The following is a 23,929-nucleotide window of genomic DNA, read 5'->3' on the forward strand; positions in this document are numbered from 1 at the left end:
GAGGGCACAGGCATTAGGCCATGCCCTGTTGCCCCATTCTCCCCAAATATGGCCTTAGGTTATTTCATCCTGTATTTTGCAAATGGCATTTCAGTTACACTTTGTAATCGGTAGCCCGGTTCAGGTTAGGTTTCATCGGAACGGCTGTCGTTCAGTAAATCGATCACTGGAAAGGCATATGTGATTAGCAGTGGGTCACAATGATACCCATAAGGCCAACAGAGTGAGCAAGGAGCCTTGGTTCCTCAGGGCAGGTTGAGGACCAGGCACCCTTTGAATGGATTAGGGGTACGACCCTTGCAGACAGGTTGTTGTGGGAAAGATTGCATTTTGACCTTTTCTGAGCTGAGGATTTTGTTGTGATTTCATTTCCAAACTGCCACATTATACTTTGGAGTTAATGTTGGAGGACCTATACCTCATATCTCCATCTTTTAATCTTTGGAGGTCCTTCCCTCCACACTCATTTGGCACCTCAAGACAGGACACCTTTTTGGAAAGGTTGTGGAATAATTTTCCCTAGATCAGACCCTTTTTTCAAAATAGATTGCAATAGATTGATTTGACTTTTTATCAAAACTGTTTATGCTTAGGTTTTTTTTTCCTTCTGTTCTGGGTCAGATGAGGTCAGGATAAGCCATCACATAGTTCACTGATTACAGTGACTTTTATTGCAAAATGTACCACTGCATTTTTTTACGTAAAACCTCTTGCACTCAAGTCTTGGATGGCTTCCTCAACGACTATATCAGAACCAAGAGGAGCATGTGAAATTTTGGGGGGGTTAATTTGCAATGCATTACAGCCGACAGTTATGCGATAGCCTGTGTGACATAGATTACCTTTCTATATAGAAAATAAAAAGTAATTTTACCTCACTGGTACAATAACTTTATGGTTGTCAGCCTGAGTAAATCTATACAGATCTTGGAAGAGGTTTTAATATTCTAGTGCAGTATTGATTAACAAGCCCAAATTCCAAAATCATTAGCAGTTGAAAAGGTTTGACTTTCCTGTCGTAATTCCTTGTCGAGAACCTACGCCCATTTGCGGTCTAGGCCTGCATTTGAGTCCCTCATTTCCAGTCAGTCAGCCGAGGACTGTATTTTCTGAATCGATGCCAGAGAATAGGCCCATAGCGTGATGATGGCCACGGGACTAATATTGTGTTAGTTAAGGACGCAAGTGTTTGGCCTTTTAGTATGACGGATCCATTAGGACAGTCCGAGGTACTTTCCAAGTCGCTGTGGACCGATTTCTATGTTTCTCTGATCATGAAAGTCATCAGAAGGTGGAAAGACGATAGCCAACTTTTGACGAGTCGATGCACAGGCTAATTTGCATACAAGACTGCACTCCGGGCAGGAATAAAAACCTAGGTAACTGCACTGTAAAACAGACATGCTGGAGGGATTGGGTTAGCTAGCAAGACAGCTCAATTGAGGAGCCAAGACAACAGGAGCCATGAGGTCTCACGACACAAGTAATGCCGGACAGGATTGCTGCTAGTAGGTGCCATTTGATTCCGATGCTGTCGTTGGGCGTGTACCACCCAGAGCTTGAGTGCAAAAGGGTACCCGGTGGTAGCTCGATGCTATCTGGGAATTGTCTGCGAGGCTGAAGTGTCATGGAACTCGTAGGTTCTGTCAGTTAGAGAATCTTCTTACAATCGGGCTATTTAGGACCGTTTGGTGTTCAGTCTTGTGAGCTTCGTGTCTCATCGAATCGTGAACTTTGTCGCCATCTTGTCATCTCATTGCCCTCCCAAGATGACTTAATGGTTAGGGAGAGATAAGAGGTTTCAGTTCCAGACTATGCAGGAGGTACCTCTCATTGTGTGTCAGAAACTTTGGACCATAAGCTGCCTCATCAGTGACATACCTCTTTCTGTCCCATTGGATACCTTAAAACGGACAACATGATGCCGTAACAGCATAAATTCATGATAGAATTCTACACTAAAACCCAGTTTATTGTCTTGGTCAATTCCATTAGAACTTAGCTCAAGGATTCCCCTCTACAGTCATTGCAGTTTGGCCCACAGTTTGAGGAGTCTGAGGTTTTCCTAAGTATTGAAGTTTCAGCACTCATTGTGAGTCAGTTTGGCCCACTGGGGTTTTACAAGTATTGAAGTTCCGAGTTTGTGATATAGTTTGTTTAATCAAAACTGTGTTCAGTCAGAGTATTTACTAAAAAGTTTGAGGTTTTACTTAGTTTGAGAAGTCTGAGGTTCTACTTAGTAAAACCTAAGACTTCCCAAACTAAGAATTGAAGTTCCGAGTTTGATATAATTTGCTTGGGAAGTTGATGATGATCAATCAGTGATGATCAATCAGTAAAGTATTTAGTTTTAGGTCATGTTCTGACATTTGAGGTCCTGTTCCAACAGTCTGACTATTTCAAGTACTAGACCAGAGAGAATTTTGCGTACTAAGTTTTTATAATTCTGTTTAGCTCTTTCAATGATCAGTTTAAGCTCTTTCAATTATCAGTTTTACTATTAAGAGGTTTAGGTTTGCACAAGCTTGACAGTTTTGCTATTTTGTTTGGCTACTGTTATAGGTTAGGTTTTGGTTTGCTTATGACAGTTTTGTAGACCCAGTTCGAGGTTCTGTACCAAGTATTATTCTCAGTCAGTTTTTCCTAGTATGAGGATTCCAGCTGGATTCCATTCAGTTCTGACTACAATTTCCATGTGATCAGTTTCAGAACTTCTACTAAAGCAGAGTCTGAGAAAATTATAGTACTGAGAATTCCAAGTTCTGTTTTTTCTTCACATATTGTTCGCTACTCGTTTACTTAAAATATTTTGTAGAATCCAGGGACATGTTTCAAAGCATATTCATTTTTCATTATATATTTGCACAAATTTCTAGTTTCTTTACATTCTTAAATATATATTTATATATATATAGCATAACTTCCACACACTCGATAAGTTACACGACACACAAATCATAACCATCTTTAACGGAACTTTGTACCAACTCTTTCGTGGAAAATCTTGTCTACGTTTGTTACATACAAAGTTGCTTAACTTTACCTAGTTTAAAATGTTAATGTACTATTATTTTTAAATAGGACCATCCTCACAGATAGTCAACCTTTGTACCTGCTATTCCATGTGCCAAGACTTTTATCTTTTCTCTTATTTTTCCAGAGCTGCTGACTACATTCTCCCCCGGGCCTGTCGTGGTGACACAGGTGACCTCCGGACGATCGTCGATAAGGTCCTCCCCCCTCCCTCGCCGTTCCTCCACCCGCAGCGCCCCGGGAGGGACATCTCCGCGAAGGCACAGGCCGAGAACTCCGTCTGTGCGCGGAGGACCGGTCCACGTCGTGGAAGTGGAGTCCGACAGCATCACAACTCCGAGGGTGGAGATCGAGTCTCCGTCGAAGTCCCTGGCGTCGATACGGATGAGCCTGAGGGGAGACACTTCGGAAGTCCGCCACTCGCCCACGCTCTCCCTGCCGTGCGATCCCCTGCAGCCACCCGAGACGAACGCCCCAAACGAGATGTCGTCGCAGAGCCTCCTGCAGACAGACTTTCAACTCCACCCTGCGTCGTCTCCCCACCTCTCGCCCCAGACCTACGTCCCGTCTCCCATTCAGGCAGTAGTGCTCCCCCAGCCGCTGGTCGTGGACCCGGCCCACCCGGTACAACTGCACGCCGAGTCTCCGATAAACACGGTCTCCTACACGACCCCGCAGACGCTGCCTCCCTCGAACATGTACGCCGCCGCCACTCCTCACCCTTACAGCACGGCACCCCAGATCTGCACGGCTCCGCAGGTCCACGTCGTGGCGGCCGGGGCCCACGCCCTGTCTCCGGCTCCTCCGGACATCATCACCTCCCAGGCTCCGATGACGACAACGATGATGATGATGAGTCGGCCGTTCCCGAACGCGCCACAGATTCATATTGAATCTGAGGACCACTTACTGCCCCACATGCAGGAGGCGGCTCCCCCCCAAGGCCTCATCAGAGTGCACGAGCCGCTGATGAATCCCAAAGTAGCACAGCAACAGCAGCAGGTAGCTCTGGAAGCGTCCGCTGCGATACACTCCGACGGCGAGGTCACCGCCACTGCACTCCAACACTACCCCACCACCACCACCACCACCACCGCCGCCGCCGCCACACCCGTCACTAAACAACGTAGCTCACCTGATACTGGTTTAATAAAGTTTTATCCTACTTTTCGGTACATCTGCTGTTCATTATCCATTATTAATTAATTACAAAACCATTTATAAAATCTGGTATTACTCTTGGTAAATTTAGCAAAAGCACATATTAAGACAAAACTTTGTCTTCGTTAAAAAACCTTCAAATATAATTTGAATACAAATATAGTGCAACTCAACTTAGTTAAATAACCTTCAATATACCTTAAAAATAACCTTCAATATAATTTGAATACAAATATAGTGTGACTCTACACAAACTGAACTTAGATTCACAAAAGCAATAATAGATCTTACACTCTGACTTAACGAAGCTTCAATATTAATTGAAAAACAATGCAATTTTGGAAATTCCCTGAACTGCAACGCACAAAAACACATGAATATGCAACCTCCAATTTCTTGCAAGCAAGTTAAGATCTTACTCCTGACTTAGTTTAGCTATTAGTTGAAAAAATTAACACAATTTTGGAAATGGAATTGAAATGCAAAACGCCAATAATATATGTCTTTAATTATTAATTTTATGAGCAATGGATAAAAATATGAAGCATTATTGCCACTGAAATACTTATGTACCTTTAGAAACCTGAAATACTGATTCAAGACAAAATTCTGACACACTAGTTTTAGTCTTAAAAGTTATATTGCAGTTTGTTAACATTAAAGTCTGCAACACATTACAAAGCAGTTGGTTAACATCAAAGTCTGCAACACATTACAAAAATATGTATAAGCAAAAAACTAACATTTCAAGGCTTCAACAGAATATAAATGACATAATATAAACAGTATTCCTTAAAATAGCAAAGAAATTAAAAAAGTGCAATAATGTTTACAACCATTTTTTACACACACAACCTTTGTCTTTGTGCCTTCAACCTTCAAACCAGCATACAAGCAAACAACTGAACTTTACAATAAGTGCCAAGGGCACCACGAGATTGTAAGTGTTTCAAGTGCCATAATCTCCAGGAGAACTGGAGTGTGGTAAGTGTTAAGTGCTAAAATCTCTGAGAGGAAGAGCGTAGAGAACGATCCAAAGCATTTGAATTGTTCCAAATGATTCCCAAACATTGATCAAATCAGCTGGAAGCCAAATCAAAAGTTTTGAGTTAAACTATATTTCAAAGGGACCGAGAAACCCTACAGATTTAAAACACCAACTCAACCACACTGGAAACTTTTAAAACTGCTGTAAGTAATCATGAAAGTGTTTAAAAGTTTAAATACAAACCAGATTACCTTAAAATAAAAAAAGATGCATGGAGAAGAATGGCCCTACCACAACTGAGGTAACTAACCTCTAACACCACAAGAGAAGCTATTAAGTATACCAGAACACTTATTCCCATAGATGGAACAACGGAACCAAGACGAACTCTGGAACAAAACCACGAAGTCAGGTGGAACAGCAGTTGTCAGCATCTGCAACCCATCACATCTGTTTCTTACCAATATCATCAAGCGACGTCATTTGCCCGTCATGTACAGCATAAAAAAAAATGTTCTCTTTAAAGAGGAATTGGCAGAAGTCACTACACGAGAACGCTAGCCAATCCAAAGTGGTTACAGCAATAATGAATCCACAAAACAAAGCAACACCCAGAAAGATAGAGTAAAATAAAAATGGGGCTAGAAATTATCCAATTTGCAAAATATATACCAAAACACAGGAGAATTGTATCCCTGAAGTCTTACACATCTTTCTCAGGACCTTAAACCTGTGGATACCAATCCTGGTCAATACAGTACTCCTGAAAATGACTTTTAAACCCAAGAAAGGGTTCTCCAGGAAACCAGTTAATGGGGAAACTCCAAAAAATTTTTAAAAAGGGATTTAAGCTGTCAAAACGTCGTGAAAAGTGCCAACCTGGGCATGGGACCACTTGATAGCGAACCGAGAGATCATTTCAAAACCACACGAATCAGTCCACAAGCCTGACTTCTAACTGACGTCATGGACACCTACTGGCAGACCACAACAACTCGAAGATAGCGGAGTATGTGCGTATAAAAATCCCTTACAACTTGCGTTTGTTGCATTGACATCAGCTGTTCAATTTGCAGTACAGTCTACCCTGTGAATAGCTAAAATCTGCGAATACTCGACACTCCTCTAAAAATGCTTATAACTGCTAATTTTGTTAGTTCAAAACACCAAAAAACCCTCTAAAAATGCTTTTACCTGAATATTTTAATGGTTTTATCACAAAAAAGTGCATTTAGTCACCAAAATGATAGGAAAATACAGTAATTTGTGAATATTTCTCTGTGAAAAATACCGCAAATGGGTGAATTTTCCACGAATAATGTGTATATATGTTCAACAGAGGAAACTGCGAATCCAGAATCGCGAATAGGCAGGGGTCCATTGTACCATTCACAGCACAACTGAAAAAGGATGAACAGCTAAATTTAACATTATTCGTGAAATATTAGTTTCTATAAAATGTACAGAAGAATCATTAGTCAGTCTGAGACCAAGCACTGACGCACAAGACTGAAAAGAAGACGAAAGACTAGACTGGCCGACCCCAGAAAAGACGAGACGAAGGTTTCGAGAAGTTTGTCTCTGCGTCACGGCGATGTCATAAACATCTCACTCTAAAACGACATTCATAACACAGCGGCAAACTCATAAATATTTATATAATACTGCAGAGCTTTTTAAAGAGGCTCCCGAAGGCATCGCTTATGGTAATGACAGCCGCGTTCCGTTGAAAGGTGGGATCATGAAGTGGCGACTTCTGTTGCTCAGGAATAAGACTTCTTTGCCGTACATACTGAACCTGTTAAAAGAAGGAAAGTAATTAATAGATAAATAGAAAAAGACTATTACAAGCAGTCAAAATATATGCCACTTACTTCCTAATTCCCATTAAGGACACACGAGATGGAAAAGTTCTAAAATACTACGTTCTAATACCAAAGACGAGACCATTTTTTTTCAGTTTAACATGACGTCTCCTCCTAAACAAATATTTTAAAGAGGAAAAAACCTCGATAAAAATTCTTCTACAAAAGCTGATGATTTTACAGTCTCTCCCGGTTGAGAGATGAATGACAAGTGCTCCGAGGTGACGTGAAAATACCAATAGTTCGTACAACCACCTTAAACTTCAGTTTGAAACGCAGACCTACTACTGCTCTGATACGACTGATGTAGAAATATCCATCTTCTGGAATTAGGGAGGTCTAGAGGAATGAAAAGTTCCGAACAAAGACACATTAAAGAAAGAAATAGTAAGTTGGTTATCACCTTCAAATGGTCTTCCATAAAACACTTTTTACTAGGTTCGTTTGCAGACATAGACTGTCCCTAAAATACACAACTGAAGACTTGTACGGTAAAGGCGACTGAAGGCGACTGTTGCATATATGAACATTACAAAAGTAATTTGACCTAACCTCTGTGGTTAGATAATCATACCATTATCACTAAAGACTCAAGATCACCTACAAGACAATGCCTGAAGTAGATGACAGCATAACAGACAAAAACTGACAGGAAACATCACAGCCTGGGGTCAAAGTTCACAGTAATTTAGAAAGATCAACAATTCACCTTTCTATAATCTTGTAGAACTGATTGGTTGGTTCTGATGAAGCGGGCCTTATGCCAACAAAACCATATATCCAAAGGCAGTATGACGTCATATAGATTCAGAGGCCCGACGTGGACCTCTACGTTTGGCCAAAGCAACTCGCAAGCGAGTTGCCAAAAGATCTGCTCTTCAATGTAAGGTAGAAAAAAGTTAAAAGGAGTTAGATAGCCTATAGGTAGGAAGAAATTTGAAGGACATTCCACAGTGCTCCACACAAAGCAAGCTGTAGGCTGTACTGTCGTGGCATTTCCAAAAAACAAAGTTATCGCTGCTATGTACAAAGCCCCTCAGATACAACCCAGTTATCTTAAAAGCACCACAAAAACCTTGACGAAACTATAGTTTTTAAAAGGTCCTCCCAGAAATCACTCTACAAATAAATTATATGAAAAGATGATGGCCATTTTAGTACGGTATGTCCCTAGATAGGTCATTAAATAGAAGTCAAGTGACCAGCCATGGTTTGATGATACATGTAAAAGAGATTACCGAGACAAACAAATTAATTTTTCTTTTTGAATAACTGAGATCTCTACTTTTATTTCTCCCTTTAACCCCCTCTTAATTCTTCCTACTGAACGCCATAACCTTTGGAAGCCTGAATTTCAAGTCAGTGGCCCCTTTGGTGGGCTTGTTCCATATGAACAGAGTTCTTCATCTTCTGAATAATAATAATAATAATAATAATAATAATAATAATAATAATAATAATAATAATAATAATAATAATAATAATAATGTTCATACTCACTCAAGTAAAGAATATATCCTTTCAGCGTCCTACAGGAGGCTCTACGTACCTCAAAATCCCCCGGTGGACTCCCCTAGGTGCAGACTGCTCTTCGTAGAAAACACCAAAGCACTTGCAAAGGAGCTTCATCCCGCCGAAGCCCGAGATGTCCAGTTCCTTATAGGGCACGACAAACACCGACACCCTGTAAGATAAGCAAAGCGTTAAAATGACAGAAGTGGATGGAAAGGGTTGACGAATCGAAGAGCAAGGAATCACGGAAAAAGAAGATAGATGATGACCTAGACTACAATGGCATTCAGGGAGTGTACAATGATATAAGAAATCTCTCATTTTATGCTCAAACCAAGGGAAAGTACAAAGACCTAGGCTACACTGGAATTCAGGAAACGCGTCTCCGTGACAGACAGGAGTGGGGACAACTTTCGGGAAATCCGACGTTAAAATGTTGAAAATACGAATTCTCTCTCATTTCCCACTTTTAGTTTCCCAGACTCTAGGTAAGGTGACCAAGAACTCATATTTTCTTGTATAATACACAGTTGGTCAAATTACTCTCTGCATATATATAAAGAAATTGATATTTTCTCTAAAAAATACTTTCAAGAAACCACTAATATTTTATATATTATACACACATTGCCTGTGTTCATGAGTAACAAATTTATTGCCTGTGTTCACTGGGTAACAAACTAACACCCTGTGTTAATAGAGTAACAAATTCATTGCCTGACCAAAAACCCAAGAAAAAGTTGTTCAGAATTTTAGCTTTTACCAAGATGAACCACTGAATATTCATTAATCAGAAATCTGCTTTTCAAAGCAAGTCCAAACTTAAAACTGCACCGGAATGTCGTACCATGCAACATCACGTCATCTGCGTTATTACTTTATCCCTGCAATCCTCAACGACATTTTTCTGTCAAGATTTTCCCTACGCAGGTTCAGAACTCCAATGAGGTCTTTCCACTGACTTCTACTTTGTGTTCTGTGCTTTCCGTACAACTCCCCATCTGGTCGAAGTCTTTTTCTATACCAAAAGACCACAGTCTTCCAATTTATGAACCTCATAAGGCTGGCCTGAAGTTTCTTTTTTTAAAGAAAAACTTCACTTGAAGAAACTATACTCCACTGAAAATATGTAAGGTTATATTTAAAACGTTGCAAGGTTCTGACAGGATTTCTTAGAGGAATTTATTCGTTGGGAATACAGTTGACCGCCATAATTTGCGGGGATGTGTACCACAAACCCCACCCCGGGAATAGCTAAAATCCGCAAATGCTTGACGCCCCTCTAAAAACACTTGCAACTGCCTGTTTTGATAGTTCAAACACCAAAAACCCCCTCTAAAAATGCTTATACCTGAGTATTTTAATAGTTTTATCACAAAAAATGCATTTAGTCCCGAAAACATGAAAATACAGTAATGAGTGAACATGTCTCTGTGAAAAATAGACAAATAGCAAATTTCCCGCGAATAATGTGTATATACGTTCCACAGAAAAATCCACAAATAGTCGAAGCCGCGGATCCGGAACCGCATATAGGCAAGGGTCCACTATACATCAGGATAAATTCTGAATGCTGAAAAGTTCTGACAAAACTTTCAAGATTAATTTTTCCAGAACTTGACCAACATTACTGATTAAACTTTGGACAAATGCTTTCCCAGGCCTGGCATTCATCCCTAATACGAATTTGGACCTCACAAAACAGGTTATTAGAGCTGACCTGCATTTTTTTTTAAATACAGGGATTGGGTCATGTAAACTAGTCATCAAATACCCACAAGTTCTTTAAATACAAATGAAAAAATCACTGCAAATGAAAAAAAACTGGTTGATCTTCCACCATTACAGTTACAAAACAACCCCAAACACTATTTACTCACTCATCTTCAAATGGAATCTTTAAGACACTATTCACATCGGCCTCTATGCATTTGAGTACGGATTCCTTTGACACCTTCAGCATGCGAGCCTGGCTGGAGTTGAGGAGGTGGAAGAGGTAATTCTCGTATCTCTCGACCATGAGCGTGTCTGCATTTTTTATGGTGGCTGTCAGGTCTCTGGAATGAAAGATTTAAAGATATGCTTTCTACAAATTGGGGGTTTGACTCTCCTATATGCCACTTCGAGTTTTAATTGTGATTATGGCAAGTGGATTGTACCTGTATACCAGGACATATTCTGACAAAAATTTAACCCTCTTCATGCAATTTTGAATAGCAAAAGTACACACCCAGTTCAAATACCATGTAAAACACCCCACTACACTATTTCCTTTTCAACAAACCTCTGGGATATACCGGTAAAGAACAGGCGCACAAAAGAAAATCTGAACTTACGGGTGAGAAAGGGGAGCGCTCTGAACACAACTTTAATTTGGGATCCCACTTGTTTGTTTCTGAATGTCCGTAAGTTGAACGTTCGTAAGTAGGGTGGCGTCTGTATTTATTCTGCCCTAAAGTGGAAAACTGCAGTATCTGCAAAATTTTTGAAACTGAAATATGGCATCTATTGGGCTCGTGAAACACTAATACACAAGTTACTGCAGTTTCAGAATGATTCTTCAATGCTTTCCACGAGTATTTAGTGGGTCCCATTTGCAGTATCTGCAAAATCAGTAGTCAGGCAAGGGAGTATCCACCATTTTTCTCAGTTTTGTGTTTTTGCAGATACTGAAGTCTTCCATTTTAGGGCAACATTCCTCAGACCATTCTCACACTCTGAAAGACACTCACAAGTTCGTGGCTCTCAGCCGATGGAATAGAGCGTGGATCAGTGGAGTGACCGGCTCCAAATCCGGTCCCACTGGACGTCGGAGCGCTCGGGACATGTCAGGCACAACCAGTTCCCTCTCCCATCGTCCAAGTTCCAGCCATCCTTCCCAGCCGCTGCAAATATTCAGAGACTTTTTTAGCTGAATGAAACAACCCTGTAAATATTTACCGACATTTATTTAGCTGAACCAGACCACTCATCATATTTCTAGACTTATAGGAACAAGGAGGATTTGAAAAGACATTACTGTTTGTATTGTTCCTCGTCCTGCTTCCCTAAAGGGGCTGCAAACTTCAAAATGAATAGAAAAACAAACTAGGATTCCTTTTTAGATGGCATTGCTGAGTAAGAGCATCATTATTAAGCAAAAGCAAACTTGATAATCCTTTTTGCACCTCTCTAGTTTCACCTACGCTCAAAACGTTACTGAATTACTGCAGTTTACTTATAATCTGTTTAGAAAAATATTTATGCTACAGTAATGGATTTCTTTAATACAAAACCATCAGTCATCCAGCCCTCATTCACAGTCCAAAGAAAAATGTTTACTGCTAGACTGTCCACCAGCGTATTCCATGGCTCCACAAAACCACTTTTATGATTTAGGAGTCCCTCTTCAGGGCAGCGTTACTGAAATCGATTGCCATTTCAACGACATTCAACTTAAGTCTTATTTTATGTTCACTTTGCATTCTCCTCCTCAGCGATGGATGACATACTAACTTTCCAAAGGACGTGGAACGACGTACAGTCGAGCCCCAGTATTCGCAGGGGACGCATAACACATCCTCCCGCAAATAGCTAAAATCTCCAAATACTTCAAACCCCTCTAAAAATGCTTATAGCTGCCTATTTTGATAGTCCAAACACCAAACAAACCTGCTTATACCTGAATATTCTAATAATTTTATCACAAAAAGTGCACTTAGCCACAAAAATCTGAAAATACAGTAATCTGTGAACATTTCTCTGTAGTGTACTGGTCACGACACAAAAACAAATGACAGTTGACAGGCAGAATGCAGCACACCTGGGGTTTTACAGAGACGTCACAAAGAACCTTCAATGCAAGACGCACTATAAGCAACACACAGTACCCTCTTCTATGGGTAAGGAGAGCATTACGTCACAGTTAAATGAGAGAGACTGGGTACTTAACATCCCGAGTCCCATCTTCGCTATGATCAAACCATTTTACGTCACCATTTCCCTTCGTGGGGTTAGAAGTGGAACAAATTCCCTCACCGTCTTCTCTGCTGTGCTTTTACTGACTAAAATCCATTAGGTCTATCCCCTTTGTCGAGGATTTCCTGGACCTTCCTAGTTTTTATAAATAAGGACAAAAGGCTTTGCTTAGCCAAGGGTCATAGACAACAAGAAAAACCTGATTCAGAAGAGAGGTACTTAGACTTCCAGGGAAGCGATAAGCCTGCCTATTATCGAACAGATGTCCTAACCCTGGGAAAACAGAAGCAGGCAAGTGTTCCAAAGTTCAAGAGCAGAGGAAAATAGACAATCAAGATAGAGTGACTCAAATACCATTGCTTAGTCAGGGGTATTAGACAACAACAGATTCAGACAAGTGGCAATTGACCACCGAAGATGCAATGGGCCTGCCTATCGACAGACGGAGGGTCATACCCCTGGGAAAACGGACGCAAGAAAGCGTTGCAAGGTTCAGCAACAGAGAAAATCAGACTAACGATAAACCTTGCGATCTGATTACCAATTTCTGCAAAATGAATGTTGGAAAGGGGAGGACCTTGCTCTAAACACAGAGATGTATAAATTGTCAAGACCCTACCGCTTATTACAACACTGCTTCATGTTCGGTTTCAATTCCTTCAAGTACATCGCCGCTCGGATGGTGAACGCCTGGCCTGGGAAGTCTTCCACTCTGTAGACGAGGTCAGGACGAGAAGAAACGTTCATGTAGCCTGAAATAAACAGAAAATCATTTAATATTTCTTTACTATCTGTACATTTGGTCACGTATGATTAGCCTAGATTTTCCGGCCTTCAAAGCAACTTGCTGTTCCTTCGTATTTTGCCAAGCATAACTCCAGAATTTCTGGTCTTAGGATCAATTTAAAAGCCTCTATTTACATAAGGAAACATTATTCATAGTTTTATTTCGTAAGCAAATACACAGTTCCATTCTTTTGAGAACAAACTATAGTGGTTATGGCTTATCTGAGCAAACCCAATGAAATTCTTAGAAATCCCGCAAAGTGGTCTTGTTAAACTAATTTACATTAATAGTGGACACCCGCCCATCTGCCGTTCCAGAGTCACGGCTTCATCTATTCATAGATTTTTCTGCGGAACGTACATACGCATTAGTCACGGAAAATTCCCCTATTTGCAGGATTTTTCATAGAGAAATATTCACTAATTACTGTATTTTCATATTTTCATGACTAAATGCACTTTTTGTGATAAGGCTATTAAAATACTCAGGTATAAGGGGGTTTTTTAGTGTTTCAACTATCAAAACAGGCAGTTATAAGCGTTTTTAAAGGGGTGTCAAGTATTCGAGGATTTTAGCTATTCGTGGGAAGTTGCGGTACGCATGACCTGCGAATACCTGGACCAAAAAAGAATGACAAAGTATTTCTTTAAAAACTTAAGAGCGTCCTTAGTGCACTAATAACTACTGAGAGGGACACTTTCCATGCTATATTTTGATGGCAAAGATAAACTCATAGCCTGTTTATGGTACAATCTGCGAATAAATTTGAATTTCAAATATATTCACTGGAGAGTAATTTTTTCATTCTTGGTTTGCAATACTTCATACAAGTTACTCAACAAACATTTTCCTTTTTTTATTTATCAGTAGAATTTTTAACCTGAGTACTACAGAGCATTTTCAAGACTAATGGGAGTGGCCTCAAAGATTTGTTACTAAATGAGAGGACCAAACTCATATGACATTTTGATAAAGAACCATTAAGTCCACATACTGTAGGCCACTCTAGGCGAACTCTAGGTAAACTCTAGGCCCACTACAGGCAACATCTCACAATGTGGACCTTTTCCTGTTCCCAAAAGACACCTACACCAAAAAGCACCACCCACCGTTCGCATTCCAGGCCGATATCCCAAGAACGGTGGGATCGTGCAAGACTGGGAGGACAGATGCGGTATATGTGAAGAAGTCCGGAGCTAAGAGCAACCCCTCTTCTATCACGGTGATGTAGGAGGATCCGGGATACAGCGCGATGGCCGTTTCAAAAAGGATTTCCATCACCCCTGAGGAGGACATCAGTCCATGAAAAATGCTATTAACACTGCATCAGTAATTAACAAAGTAATTAATTCTTAAACAGCTTAAAACCGTCGTTAATCTATTACGAATATAGTCGAATGTCTAAGAGAAACATATTATAGTCTAAAAACAAATTAGAGGCATGTCTACACTCTGTCAAGGTTAGACAACAAACTTTCTTACAAAGTCTAGAGTTTACTGAGGTACTAAGAAACATATCCTGTTGGCTTCAAGCAAAGAAAAAATGAGATTATATTACACCACTCCTAAATATCTCGAAGAAGAACGTCCTCCCAAACTTACTGTAATACTCCTTGGCTCCAGTGGCCTTCGAGTTGAAGCCAAACAGCTTGCAAAGTTCTGGGACATCCTTTATGGTCTCTGGGTTGTGCACGACCACCACGTACTGGGGCAGAATGCCCGGCTGACCCATGATGGTCTCGAGAGTGAGGGTCAGCGACGACAGCGATCGGCCGGCCATCACCATGATTGGCGTCGTGAAGATCTCGCTCCCCACCAACTGGCGGTTGGTCAATATCGCCGGTTTCAGGGGGACGTTTTGTTGGCTGACTGAAATGATCAGGTGAAATCAGAAAAGCAGGATTGCATTACGTCTTACTAAACATCATTCACGGATGTATCATCAGGTGGCTTCAGGAACACAGGATATTACGTAGGATTGGATTCAATTTCACTAAACATTAGTTTTAAATCACAGCAATACTGTGGCTTTAATAATTATATACTGAACACTTGATTCAAGATTTAAATGGCACCTACAAAACTCTTCCAATATTTTATATTCATGAGTCCAGGCCCCACGACTTAATTTAAAACCAGAACTTTTAACACTTAAATTATAAATTTTTCAGAATCCTCAAAACCTCTGACTTTAAAGCTATCGCAAAATATTGTATATAAGAAAAAAATATAAGTGAAGACTGAAAATACAAAGGAAACACAATAAAAGTTATGCACGAATTTGCAAAGACAGGAGAAAGAAAAGCAATAAAAATGAGCGTGCGTACAACGACATATTAGAAAAGTACGAACGCGACAAAGCTTCTGTTCTGAATACACGCAGACCTTGACTTACCAAAGACCTACCGTGATTTAAAAGTTTTTGTCCATTAAGAGAGATATATATTATTCAAGCCAGTCCCACGAGACGCCATAGGCCTCGCCCGTAAGATTTGCTCTTATAAGAGATGAAGCTGAAACATGGTTAAGTTAAAAACGTTAATGAGAAGGGACAGAAAGTATAGACAGAGCAATGCACCAGGGATTCTTAAGCCAATGCAGAAAGCCTTCAGTACCGTTTACAGACTTTAAGAATTTGCTGAACCTGTCATTGAGTTTATACAGATTTTGACTTGGTCTCTACAAACCTACCTAATAAGAAGAAACATGGGAGATTTGAGAGTTATAGCTTTAGTCCTGCCAACAACGTATCAAGCAAGACCCACTGTAAGCAGCTTTCCTGTACAGGGACTGCAGAGTCAAAGGAACTCAACGACCCCTACATTAAAAGAGTTTAAATACCTAAATAACGAGCTAGGGCCACTTTTCATCATCAAGGTTTAAACAAGCACTTAGCGGAAGAACACACCAGTTCGAAGATCATTCTCTGAAATACGCCACCAACAGGCAGAACCTCACATATCTGAGCAGAAATCGGATATTCTACGCCACCCCACGGCAGCCTCACCTGAGCAGAAACGGATATCACGAATGGGCGCAGAATTCTGCATTCTGCATGACCTCGGGATCTGGCATGATGGTCTGTCCTTTCACTGAAAACAAAATTGAAACGTTAGGGGCTTCAAAGCATAAATTTACAAGTGCACAGAGCGAAGAACCGATCATATTTATTCCCCGAACAATGTTAAAACTTCGACTAATGATGCTACTGCAAGTCTTGTCAAAACTGCACGAATATTCTACATTACGAGAAAGATGTAACCTTGATATTGAAGCCCAACAATGACACAATGACAATGTAATATTTGCTCAAAAAAATCCCAAACCACTGGATAAAAACCAACAGAAAACACAGTCTCAACTCACAGCTACGGGGGACGCAGAAACGTTCGTCTATAGGCGACCACAGGCCCCCCTTTGACGCCTTCAGCAATTCGTAGGGCGAAAAGCCTTCCATCCCCTTTTGCGAGATCATGTACCACTGACCGCGGAACTGCAGGTTCTGAATCTGACTGCTGCCTGCAGATGGAAATCAATCAGTTAACGTATGCCAAATTCACCTGAATAAAACGTCCGTAACTTAGGTTATTACTTATCAGAGGTACGAGACGCAGGACTATTCTGAAATCAATTGTCTATCTACTCTTTTGGAACAATTTGCTCCTTTTTCGAACAGACCTCCAGAAATTAAGAGTACTGAAAAGGCACCAGAATGAGTATTGCAGCATGAACCATAACTTCACAGACATATTAAACAGCAAAAACATCACTCATCACAGAAACAGACGGCAACTTCAAGGACAAACTGACAGAGTCAAGATATTTTCAAAACATAAAAGGGGCACGTCGCTACCCAAATCGGCCAGCAAACTCTTCGCCATGTGTCCCAGATTACGCGAGGCCTCGTCGAACGTCATGGCTATGAGTATGTCCCCGTTGCGGACTTCCCGGAGGAGGAACAGCTCCATCTCGCTCGAGTCTATGGCGTAGGTGTCGAAGCGACGGGCGTGAACTGCCTTCATCTGGTGCGAGTCGATAATGACCATGTTCATGCCGCGGCCTCCGTTGTTGATGTCTTTTTGGATGATGCTGAAATGGACGAAGGATATTAGTGAGACGGGTAGAAAATGTTTCTGAAAGCACGTAGGGGCACACACGATAAGTAATCAACGTGGCACAAGAGGTTCTGGCTTCTGAAAGACTACAGTATTCACAACACAGAAAAAATTTGAGAGCAATGGAGCATAAATTTCATTTTAAGGTAATCCACATTTATCTGCAGTCAGAAATTAGTGTGTGATACAACTACGGGTTTGGCTTCTAGTAAAAATCTACAATCCAATATATCTTTAGGGGAAGAGGAATTTTAAAATCCTCCCCTTCAGGTGGACGGAACTTTGCTGACAGAGTCGGAAGCTTTAACTATTCCAAGTGTGACCTCTGACTCGCATCTAAATTGTACTTCTGTTTTTAAAACAAGTTCGCAATTTAAAACCAGCCACGATACCATCATCAAACAGACGTTTTCTAAAAATAAACCTTCTCACAATACTATTCATTTAAAACATCATCAACATATACATCAAACGTTCCTCCCTAGACACTTACTATTTGCCAGAGACGCATATCTTTGGCATGTCGGTGTTGCTCTTCCCGCTGAATACGTGGACCGGAAAATGATTGTGCGGGCAGACGTACTGAAGGCCACAGTTTGGCAGTATCTCGCCCACTCCCATGTACTGGGTCACTATCCGTTCTCCATGGACTGGAAGGGGAAATGATGGTCAGTTTTTGAAAATGAATCTTAGGACTACAGGAAGAAAGCACAGACGAACAACGATTAATTCACGTTACAATCATATACAGTATTTACAGCAAATCTGGGAACAACTAACACAGTTTCCAGGTTTACTGGAAAAACATACATCGTACAAACTGGAACACTAAATAAATATCTTACACGGCAAAGCTACAAAACACCAACTTAACAGATTGAATTTCGAAGCCAAGACTATTCGACATTCATCTTCATATAGTAAAATGAATGAATTTCGGTTTCCCTACATCTCATCTACTCCATTTTGTCTCTTCCCACATAGCCATCTACCATCTTACTCGAAACTCGTTTAAAACAGTCTTTGGGATAATGCTACCAATATCTACTCTATGAGATATCAGCTAGTGTTTAGGTATGAAACGAGAGTCACAATCAAAACTACAAACGGCTTCCCACTTACTCGGAAATGGAAACTGCATGGTGGCATTTTCCTCGTGATAGTCGACCCTCCGTAAGAACGTGTCCGTGAGGAATTCGTATATGCCGTAGAATCCGACGATGACGAAGACGGCCACTCCGAGAGTCGCAACATGACGAAGAAGGGACACTGAAGAGAAGGGAGGCATTATTTTCTTTTTCGTTTCGAGCTTCGCTACGTCATCTCAATAAAATGTATCATAAATCTTCCTGAAAGCTTCTTGCAAATGACTTAAAATTCTGCCTTCGGCAGAAAATTCTGTGAAGTCGAAAAATAAATATAGATTCTACACGATACTTTATGGTAATATGCAGAAACATAATCTTGTTTATTACTCCGCAAATTCAGTATATCATGATTCACCTATGACATTATGACCTCACGGGAAGAATACTGTCAAAGTCAGTCTTACCTAGAGATATTCTCTTCATCATTGTGAAAGCTAGTGAAACGTGAGGAAGAAAATTACTTCAAAAACTAAGTTATAAAACTGTCTTATAATACACATATGAAAACTAAAAGTATACAACACTATTCTGGCTTATTTTAGCTAGACAATAGCACTAAATAAAGCAACCAACTTTAGCCACGAACATTCTCATCACTTGTAGCCTTGGTAACAACCTTTCTTACTTGGGTGGCAAAAGGTATTTTTAAATTTTATAGAAAATTTAATGGAAATATGACCTGAACTTCTAAGTTCACAGCAAATGAATCCACCAAATTTACGAGCTGCAGCGCTAAAGGAAACTACGTCAAAAGCATCTCATTAACGAGTCACAGCTGAAAGAATTTCAATTGGGTAAAGGTCTGGGTGGCATATCCGCTGACACACTCAAACTTGGGACCTATGAGGTCATTCAGCGCTGAAAGGGATACAAAGTAAAAAGGTTTGAAAGGTGTAACAGGAGGAAAACCTCTCGGTTACACTATGAAACAATTGTTAGAAGGGGGTTGAGGAAAGTAAGATGGAAGAAAGAGAATACGAACAGTGGTGCAGTAAAATGGAATGAAAGGGGTTGAAGCAGCTAGGGACTGAAGGGATGCTGCGAAGAACATTAAGCAATGCTTCGCGGACCTGAAAAGTATAGACGGCTGTATAAAATTTTCTTCAGGAACATATGCTCAACACCCTTAGCCAAAGAAGACGAGGCAACTAGTTAGAACAATTGCCTAAACTTTATTACAAGGTAGGACGTTGCCTTGTCGAGTTGAATAACAATTAAGGCCTAGAAGTGTACGTATGTCTGTTTAGCCTAATAATAAAATTAATTTATACCTTAGTCGTTCTCAATTTACCTTTGATATACCACTAGGGTGTCCAAAATCGCGTGAAATATGTCCTTCAATACACATTAACTAAAACCGGCCCAAATTATAATTCCCACAGCCAAAAATCAATCCATGAGCGATCATCTGCCGCCTCTAGGATAGGCTACAACAAGTAGGTTATAAATAACTACTAAAATAATTCATCTCTTACCAAAACTCCATCACAGCGCCATCATTTGGTGCCTGTAGGCTAAGCTAGGTCAATTAAGCTTTAAATAACTTTATAAAATGGCAAAAAAATGGCTCTACTTAAGCCTACCCTCAGTTATCAATATTTAAATGGCCACGCCAGACCGAAGTCTAGGCCGGTCCTGGTCGTTTTGGCCGTAGATCATTTAGGCCGTAACATCCAAAATGTAAGACAGTGTGTTTAGGGTATTAACCGTCATTTTATTTTATGTTTTACATACATCCCCAAGAGGCTGGTACCAAACAAGGCGCCCAATTTCCACATAAACGTGCTTACGGCCGAAACGACCCGAACTCGTCTAGGCTACAGGCCTACGACGAACAGCACGTCGCCAAATAACCATAATCTGAGACTTGTTTAGAACCTCTTGGCTACAATACATCGATCAGATCGCGAATGACTTCGAGAAATACCCAAAATGAGGCTACGCTCAGGCCTACCCCAAGCTACTGGGATAATATTCCCACGGCTACACCAAACTTCAGTCCAGGACACAGTGTCGCCCAGAAATCAAGGTAAAACGTTTCCGGGCTCCAAGTCCACTGAAGAGTGATTCATCTACGCTGTTTCCGTGTTCAGTACCAGCCCGTGTTCAGTACCAGCCCCTGGGGGGTCAAATGCCCCTTCGATGTGCATTCAGCGATAAACTTCAAAAAAAAAATCCTCAATTATTGACATATTTTATTTTTTATTGCGATATAAATATTAATTTTCGAGAATTACAATATATATATATATATATATATATATATATATATATATATATATATATATATATATATATATATATTTATATATTTTATATAATATATATATATAATTATATATATATATATATATATAATTTTTAAAATTTTTTATCGATTCGAAAAATATAATATATTAAAAAATCGAATCGGAAACGAACATTACCCGAAATCGATCCCTAGGGTTGCCCACCTCCCTAGGGTAGCCCACCTCAATTAGGGTAAATTAAAAAAAAAATATATAGGCATACCCTATAAATCCAATTTATAGGGCTACGACGAAGCGAGTCGCCGAAAAAACCCAACCCTTCCGGCCTCTACTAACATCTATACGCGACGCCACGTCGATTATTCAATAAATAAATTTAATTATTAAATATATACCCGAAAATGACGTCGATTTCGCCTACCCTTAATGAGGATTATACACCTAAAATATACTTATTTTATAGGTATACGTTGCTCTAAATCAAATTTACCGAACCGTTTAAATAAATGAGAACCAAATTCATCGAATAAATTAAGAAAATTAAACTAAAAATATATAAAAATATATAAAAATATTAATAATGTTAAGAATATGGCGGACCTAAGTCGCCACAAACCCCAACTTCAACCTCATATTTACCCGATTTCCCCCTTATTTATCGCCTTGTCCTCTTCTCTGTGGGTAAAACAAACACTCACAAGCCTAATGCATCGGTGAATGCACAAACAGTTGGAGAAACAAACGAGATATCGACACAAACAGAGAAATAAACTAACGGTCGAGGGGGAACAAACACTCCAGGTTGCTTAGTAAACAATACAGAGGTGGAAGGGAAGACATAGATGGCGATTACGGTGTCGATTCTGCCGGATAATTTGTAAAATGCCCGATTTTGGGGCATTTTGGGGGGCTGAATTTGGGGTAGAGGCGTCAAATAATTGCAATGAAGGAATGGATTTATTACATTCTTAGATGCTAATTATTTACGGAATATTCTGAAAGATAATAATTAATGGTTTAATTTTGGGGCACGGAATAATTTGGGGTAGAGGCGTTAATGGAAAGAGCATATTCTGAGATAATAATTAATGATTTAACACGGAATAAAGTTAATGGAAAGATGGGGTATGGAACAATTCTGTCGGATAATTTGGGCAAATTGGGCTATTTTTGGGTATTTTTGGGTCTTAATTTGGGTTAGAGGCGACAAATAATTGCAACGAATGAATTTAGAATGTATTTAGCATATTCTTAGATACTAATTAATGATTTAACACGTCAATATTAATGGAAAGATGAGGTATGAAACAAGTCGAACCTGTGAGATAATTTGGGCAAACTGCCCAATTTTTGGGCATTTTTGGGGCTTGATTTGGGCTGAAGGGGTCAAATAAGCTAAATAAATGAACGTGTAATGTATTTTGAATATTTCTAGCTATAAATGAATGATTTAACATTAATAAAATGAATGATAAGATGATGAATCAAACTACGTCAATCCTGTAAGATAATTTAGGCAAATTGCTCAATTTTTGGACATTTTTGGGGCTTAATTTAGGTGGAATGGGTCAAATAAATGCAATGAATAAATTCAGAATGCATTTAGCATATTCTGAGACGCAAATGGACGATTTAACACCGAAGAAAGTGAATGAGAAGATATATTTGAAATATTTTGGGCAAGCTGTCCAATTTTGGGGCATTTGTTGTGGGGGCCTTAGTTTGGCATAAGAGGGTTCGGGCAAGCTGGATCTCTCCATTTCTGTCGTCTTTGAAGTATAAGGAACGTGACGAATGTATAAAGAAAAGCACCTTTATGTATATCATATATGTATACTGTATATATATGTATACTGTATACACTGAACACATACCCTTACCGAATCTGAACCTCCTTGGAAAGTTACCCAAAGTTGACCTTGCCATTCTGGACCTCTGTTCTTTCTTCATCTCCCTTTACAACTTGCTGTTGCTCTTTGTTTGCAACAAAGGGCTTCTTAGGGATTCCAGAGATATAAAATGAGCACTTCAAACCGTCTTGCTTCGCAATGCGCGGTTGCTCCTTGTTTGCAACTAAAAGGGTTTTAAGGATTCGAGAGGTTCAAAGCGGTCACTTCAAAGTCAGCGTAAAGTTGTTTGGAAACTGGGAATAAATTAACTGTTTTCAGTGTGATTGTAAAGTGATGTACACATGTATTTCAATCTCAGGTCTCTCGCAGTCGTGACAGGATTCACGACTAGGCACGTACAACCTGAGGACACTTTGATGGCCTGCTTTGGTGTCATACACCCCCAGAATCTATCTCGGGTCAATCTCAGGTCTCCTGCAGTCGACACGGGATTCACGACTAGGCACGTACAACCTGAGGACACTTCGACGGCCCGTTTTGGTGCCACATACCCCAAAATAACTTCCTATTCGCACTCAAAATGGCTAAGCGATACTTCACCCACCAAAACGTGCCGCGGAAGTGAAGAGGTGGAGGTGGAGGAGGAGGAGGAGGAGGTTGAAAGGCAACTACGGCAGAGATGACTAATGAACCAAGTGCAGGTGTTGACTGTATACGTATGCATAAATAATTTTTTTTTCACTTAGATGTTGTCACTTGTGTTCAAGATAACCTGAAAACTAATGGAGGTGAATCTCTCTCTCTCTCTCTCTCTCTCTCTCTCTCTCTCTCTCTCTCTCAGTTATTTAAGAAACATCTCGTCTCCAACTCAAATTTGAATAATAATGTACTTATGCTAATTATGGAGAACACCTGTACTCTCTCTCTCTCTTTCTCTCTCTCTCTCTCTCTCTCTCTTGAATTCTTTGCTTCTTCTGAGACGGGTGGCGACACACAAACACCACGCAGTGCTCACTGCCACATTCAGAAGAAGGTTTTGTATTGGTTTTCATTCAATTTTATTCAAAATGCAAACAGCAACATTCTACTAAAGACTTTGTTTGTTCAGAATAAGTCAAACGGTTTGACAAACAAATATATATGTTGTATGATTTATTTGGTTAAATATGATGATGATAATAATAATAATAATAATAATAATAATAATAATAATAATAATAATAATAATAATAATAATAATAATAATAATAATAGTCACAATGTC

The 23,929-nt window shown here is 39.9% G+C and overlaps 3 protein-coding genes across 5 annotated transcripts in view; 2 read left to right on the plus strand and 1 right to left on the minus strand.

The window, feature by feature from the left end:
* The window catches only part of LOC136856302 (synaptogenesis protein syg-2-like), a 320,580-nt gene extending 316,372 nt beyond the window's left edge, over positions 1–4,208 (plus strand). For both annotated transcript variants that reach the window (XM_067134052.1, XM_067134053.1), the window contains one exon: positions 3,161–4,208. The gene's annotated coding sequence lies outside the window, so the exon portion shown is untranslated. The remainder of the gene's footprint in view (positions 1–3,160) is intronic.
* On the plus strand, positions 1,203–4,254 carry LOC136856246 (proline-rich protein 36-like). The gene is made up of 3 exons (XM_067133938.1): positions 1,203–1,229; positions 2,024–2,092; positions 3,100–4,254. Exons 1-3 carry the CDS (start codon positions 1,203–1,205, stop codon positions 4,237–4,239), a joined length of 1,236 nt encoding a protein of 411 aa, XP_066990039.1. The 3' UTR covers positions 4,240–4,254.
* Positions 2,842–23,288, minus strand: LOC136856303 (protein O-linked-mannose beta-1,2-N-acetylglucosaminyltransferase 1-like). 2 transcript variants are annotated; one of them, XM_067134055.1, is made up of 13 exons: positions 22,696–23,288; positions 18,541–18,687; positions 17,912–18,068; positions 17,157–17,392; positions 16,670–16,822; positions 16,311–16,395; positions 14,906–15,172; positions 14,413–14,586; positions 13,136–13,268; positions 11,292–11,444; positions 10,440–10,616; positions 8,597–8,731; positions 2,842–6,980 (listed from the first exon to the last, which is right to left on the minus strand). In XM_067134055.1, the coding sequence occupies exons 6-13, from the start codon at positions 16,351–16,353 to the stop codon at positions 6,884–6,886; spliced, it is 1,179 nt and encodes a 392-aa protein (XP_066990156.1). In that variant the 5' UTR covers positions 16,354–16,395; positions 16,670–16,822; positions 17,157–17,392; positions 17,912–18,068; positions 18,541–18,687; positions 22,696–23,288; the 3' UTR covers positions 2,842–6,883. The 2 variants fall into 2 exon arrangements, with proteins under 2 accessions (XP_066990156.1, XP_066990155.1); XM_067134054.1 differs by lacking the exon at positions 22,696–23,288 and adding an exon at positions 21,455–21,635.
* Between the last annotated feature and the right edge of the window lie 641 nt (positions 23,289–23,929).

The sequence above is a fragment of the Macrobrachium rosenbergii genome, chromosome 35 (assembly GCF_040412425.1).
Source record: "Macrobrachium rosenbergii isolate ZJJX-2024 chromosome 35, ASM4041242v1, whole genome shotgun sequence".
In the NCBI taxonomy this organism is placed as follows: domain Eukaryota; kingdom Metazoa; phylum Arthropoda; class Malacostraca; order Decapoda; family Palaemonidae; genus Macrobrachium; species Macrobrachium rosenbergii.

Excerpts from the sequence above, each read along its gene's own strand:
- LOC136856246 (XM_067133938.1), top strand. The coding sequence starts at position 1,203 with ATGACGGATCCATTAGGACAGTCCGAG. Across the intron at positions 1,230-2,023 it reads ATCCATTAGGACAGTCCGAG|TCATTGCAGTTTGGCCCACA; the intron begins GTACTTTCCAAG and ends TCCCCTCTACAG. Across the intron at positions 2,093-3,099 it reads TTGAAGTTTCAGCACTCATT|TCAACCTTTGTACCTGCTAT; the intron begins GTGAGTCAGTTT and ends CCTCACAGATAG.
- LOC136856303 (XM_067134055.1), bottom strand. The coding sequence starts at position 16,353 with ATGCAGAATTCTGCGCCCATTCGTGATATCCGTTTCTGCTCAG. Across the intron at positions 11,445-13,135 it reads AAGCAGTGTTGTAATAAGCG|CGGCTGGGAAGGATGGCTGG; the intron begins GTAGGGTCTTGA and ends GAATATTTGCAG. Across the intron at positions 8,732-10,439 it reads AAGATTCCATTTGAAGATGA|GGTGTCGGTGTTTGTCGTGC; the intron begins GTGAGTAAATAG and ends CTTATCTTACAG.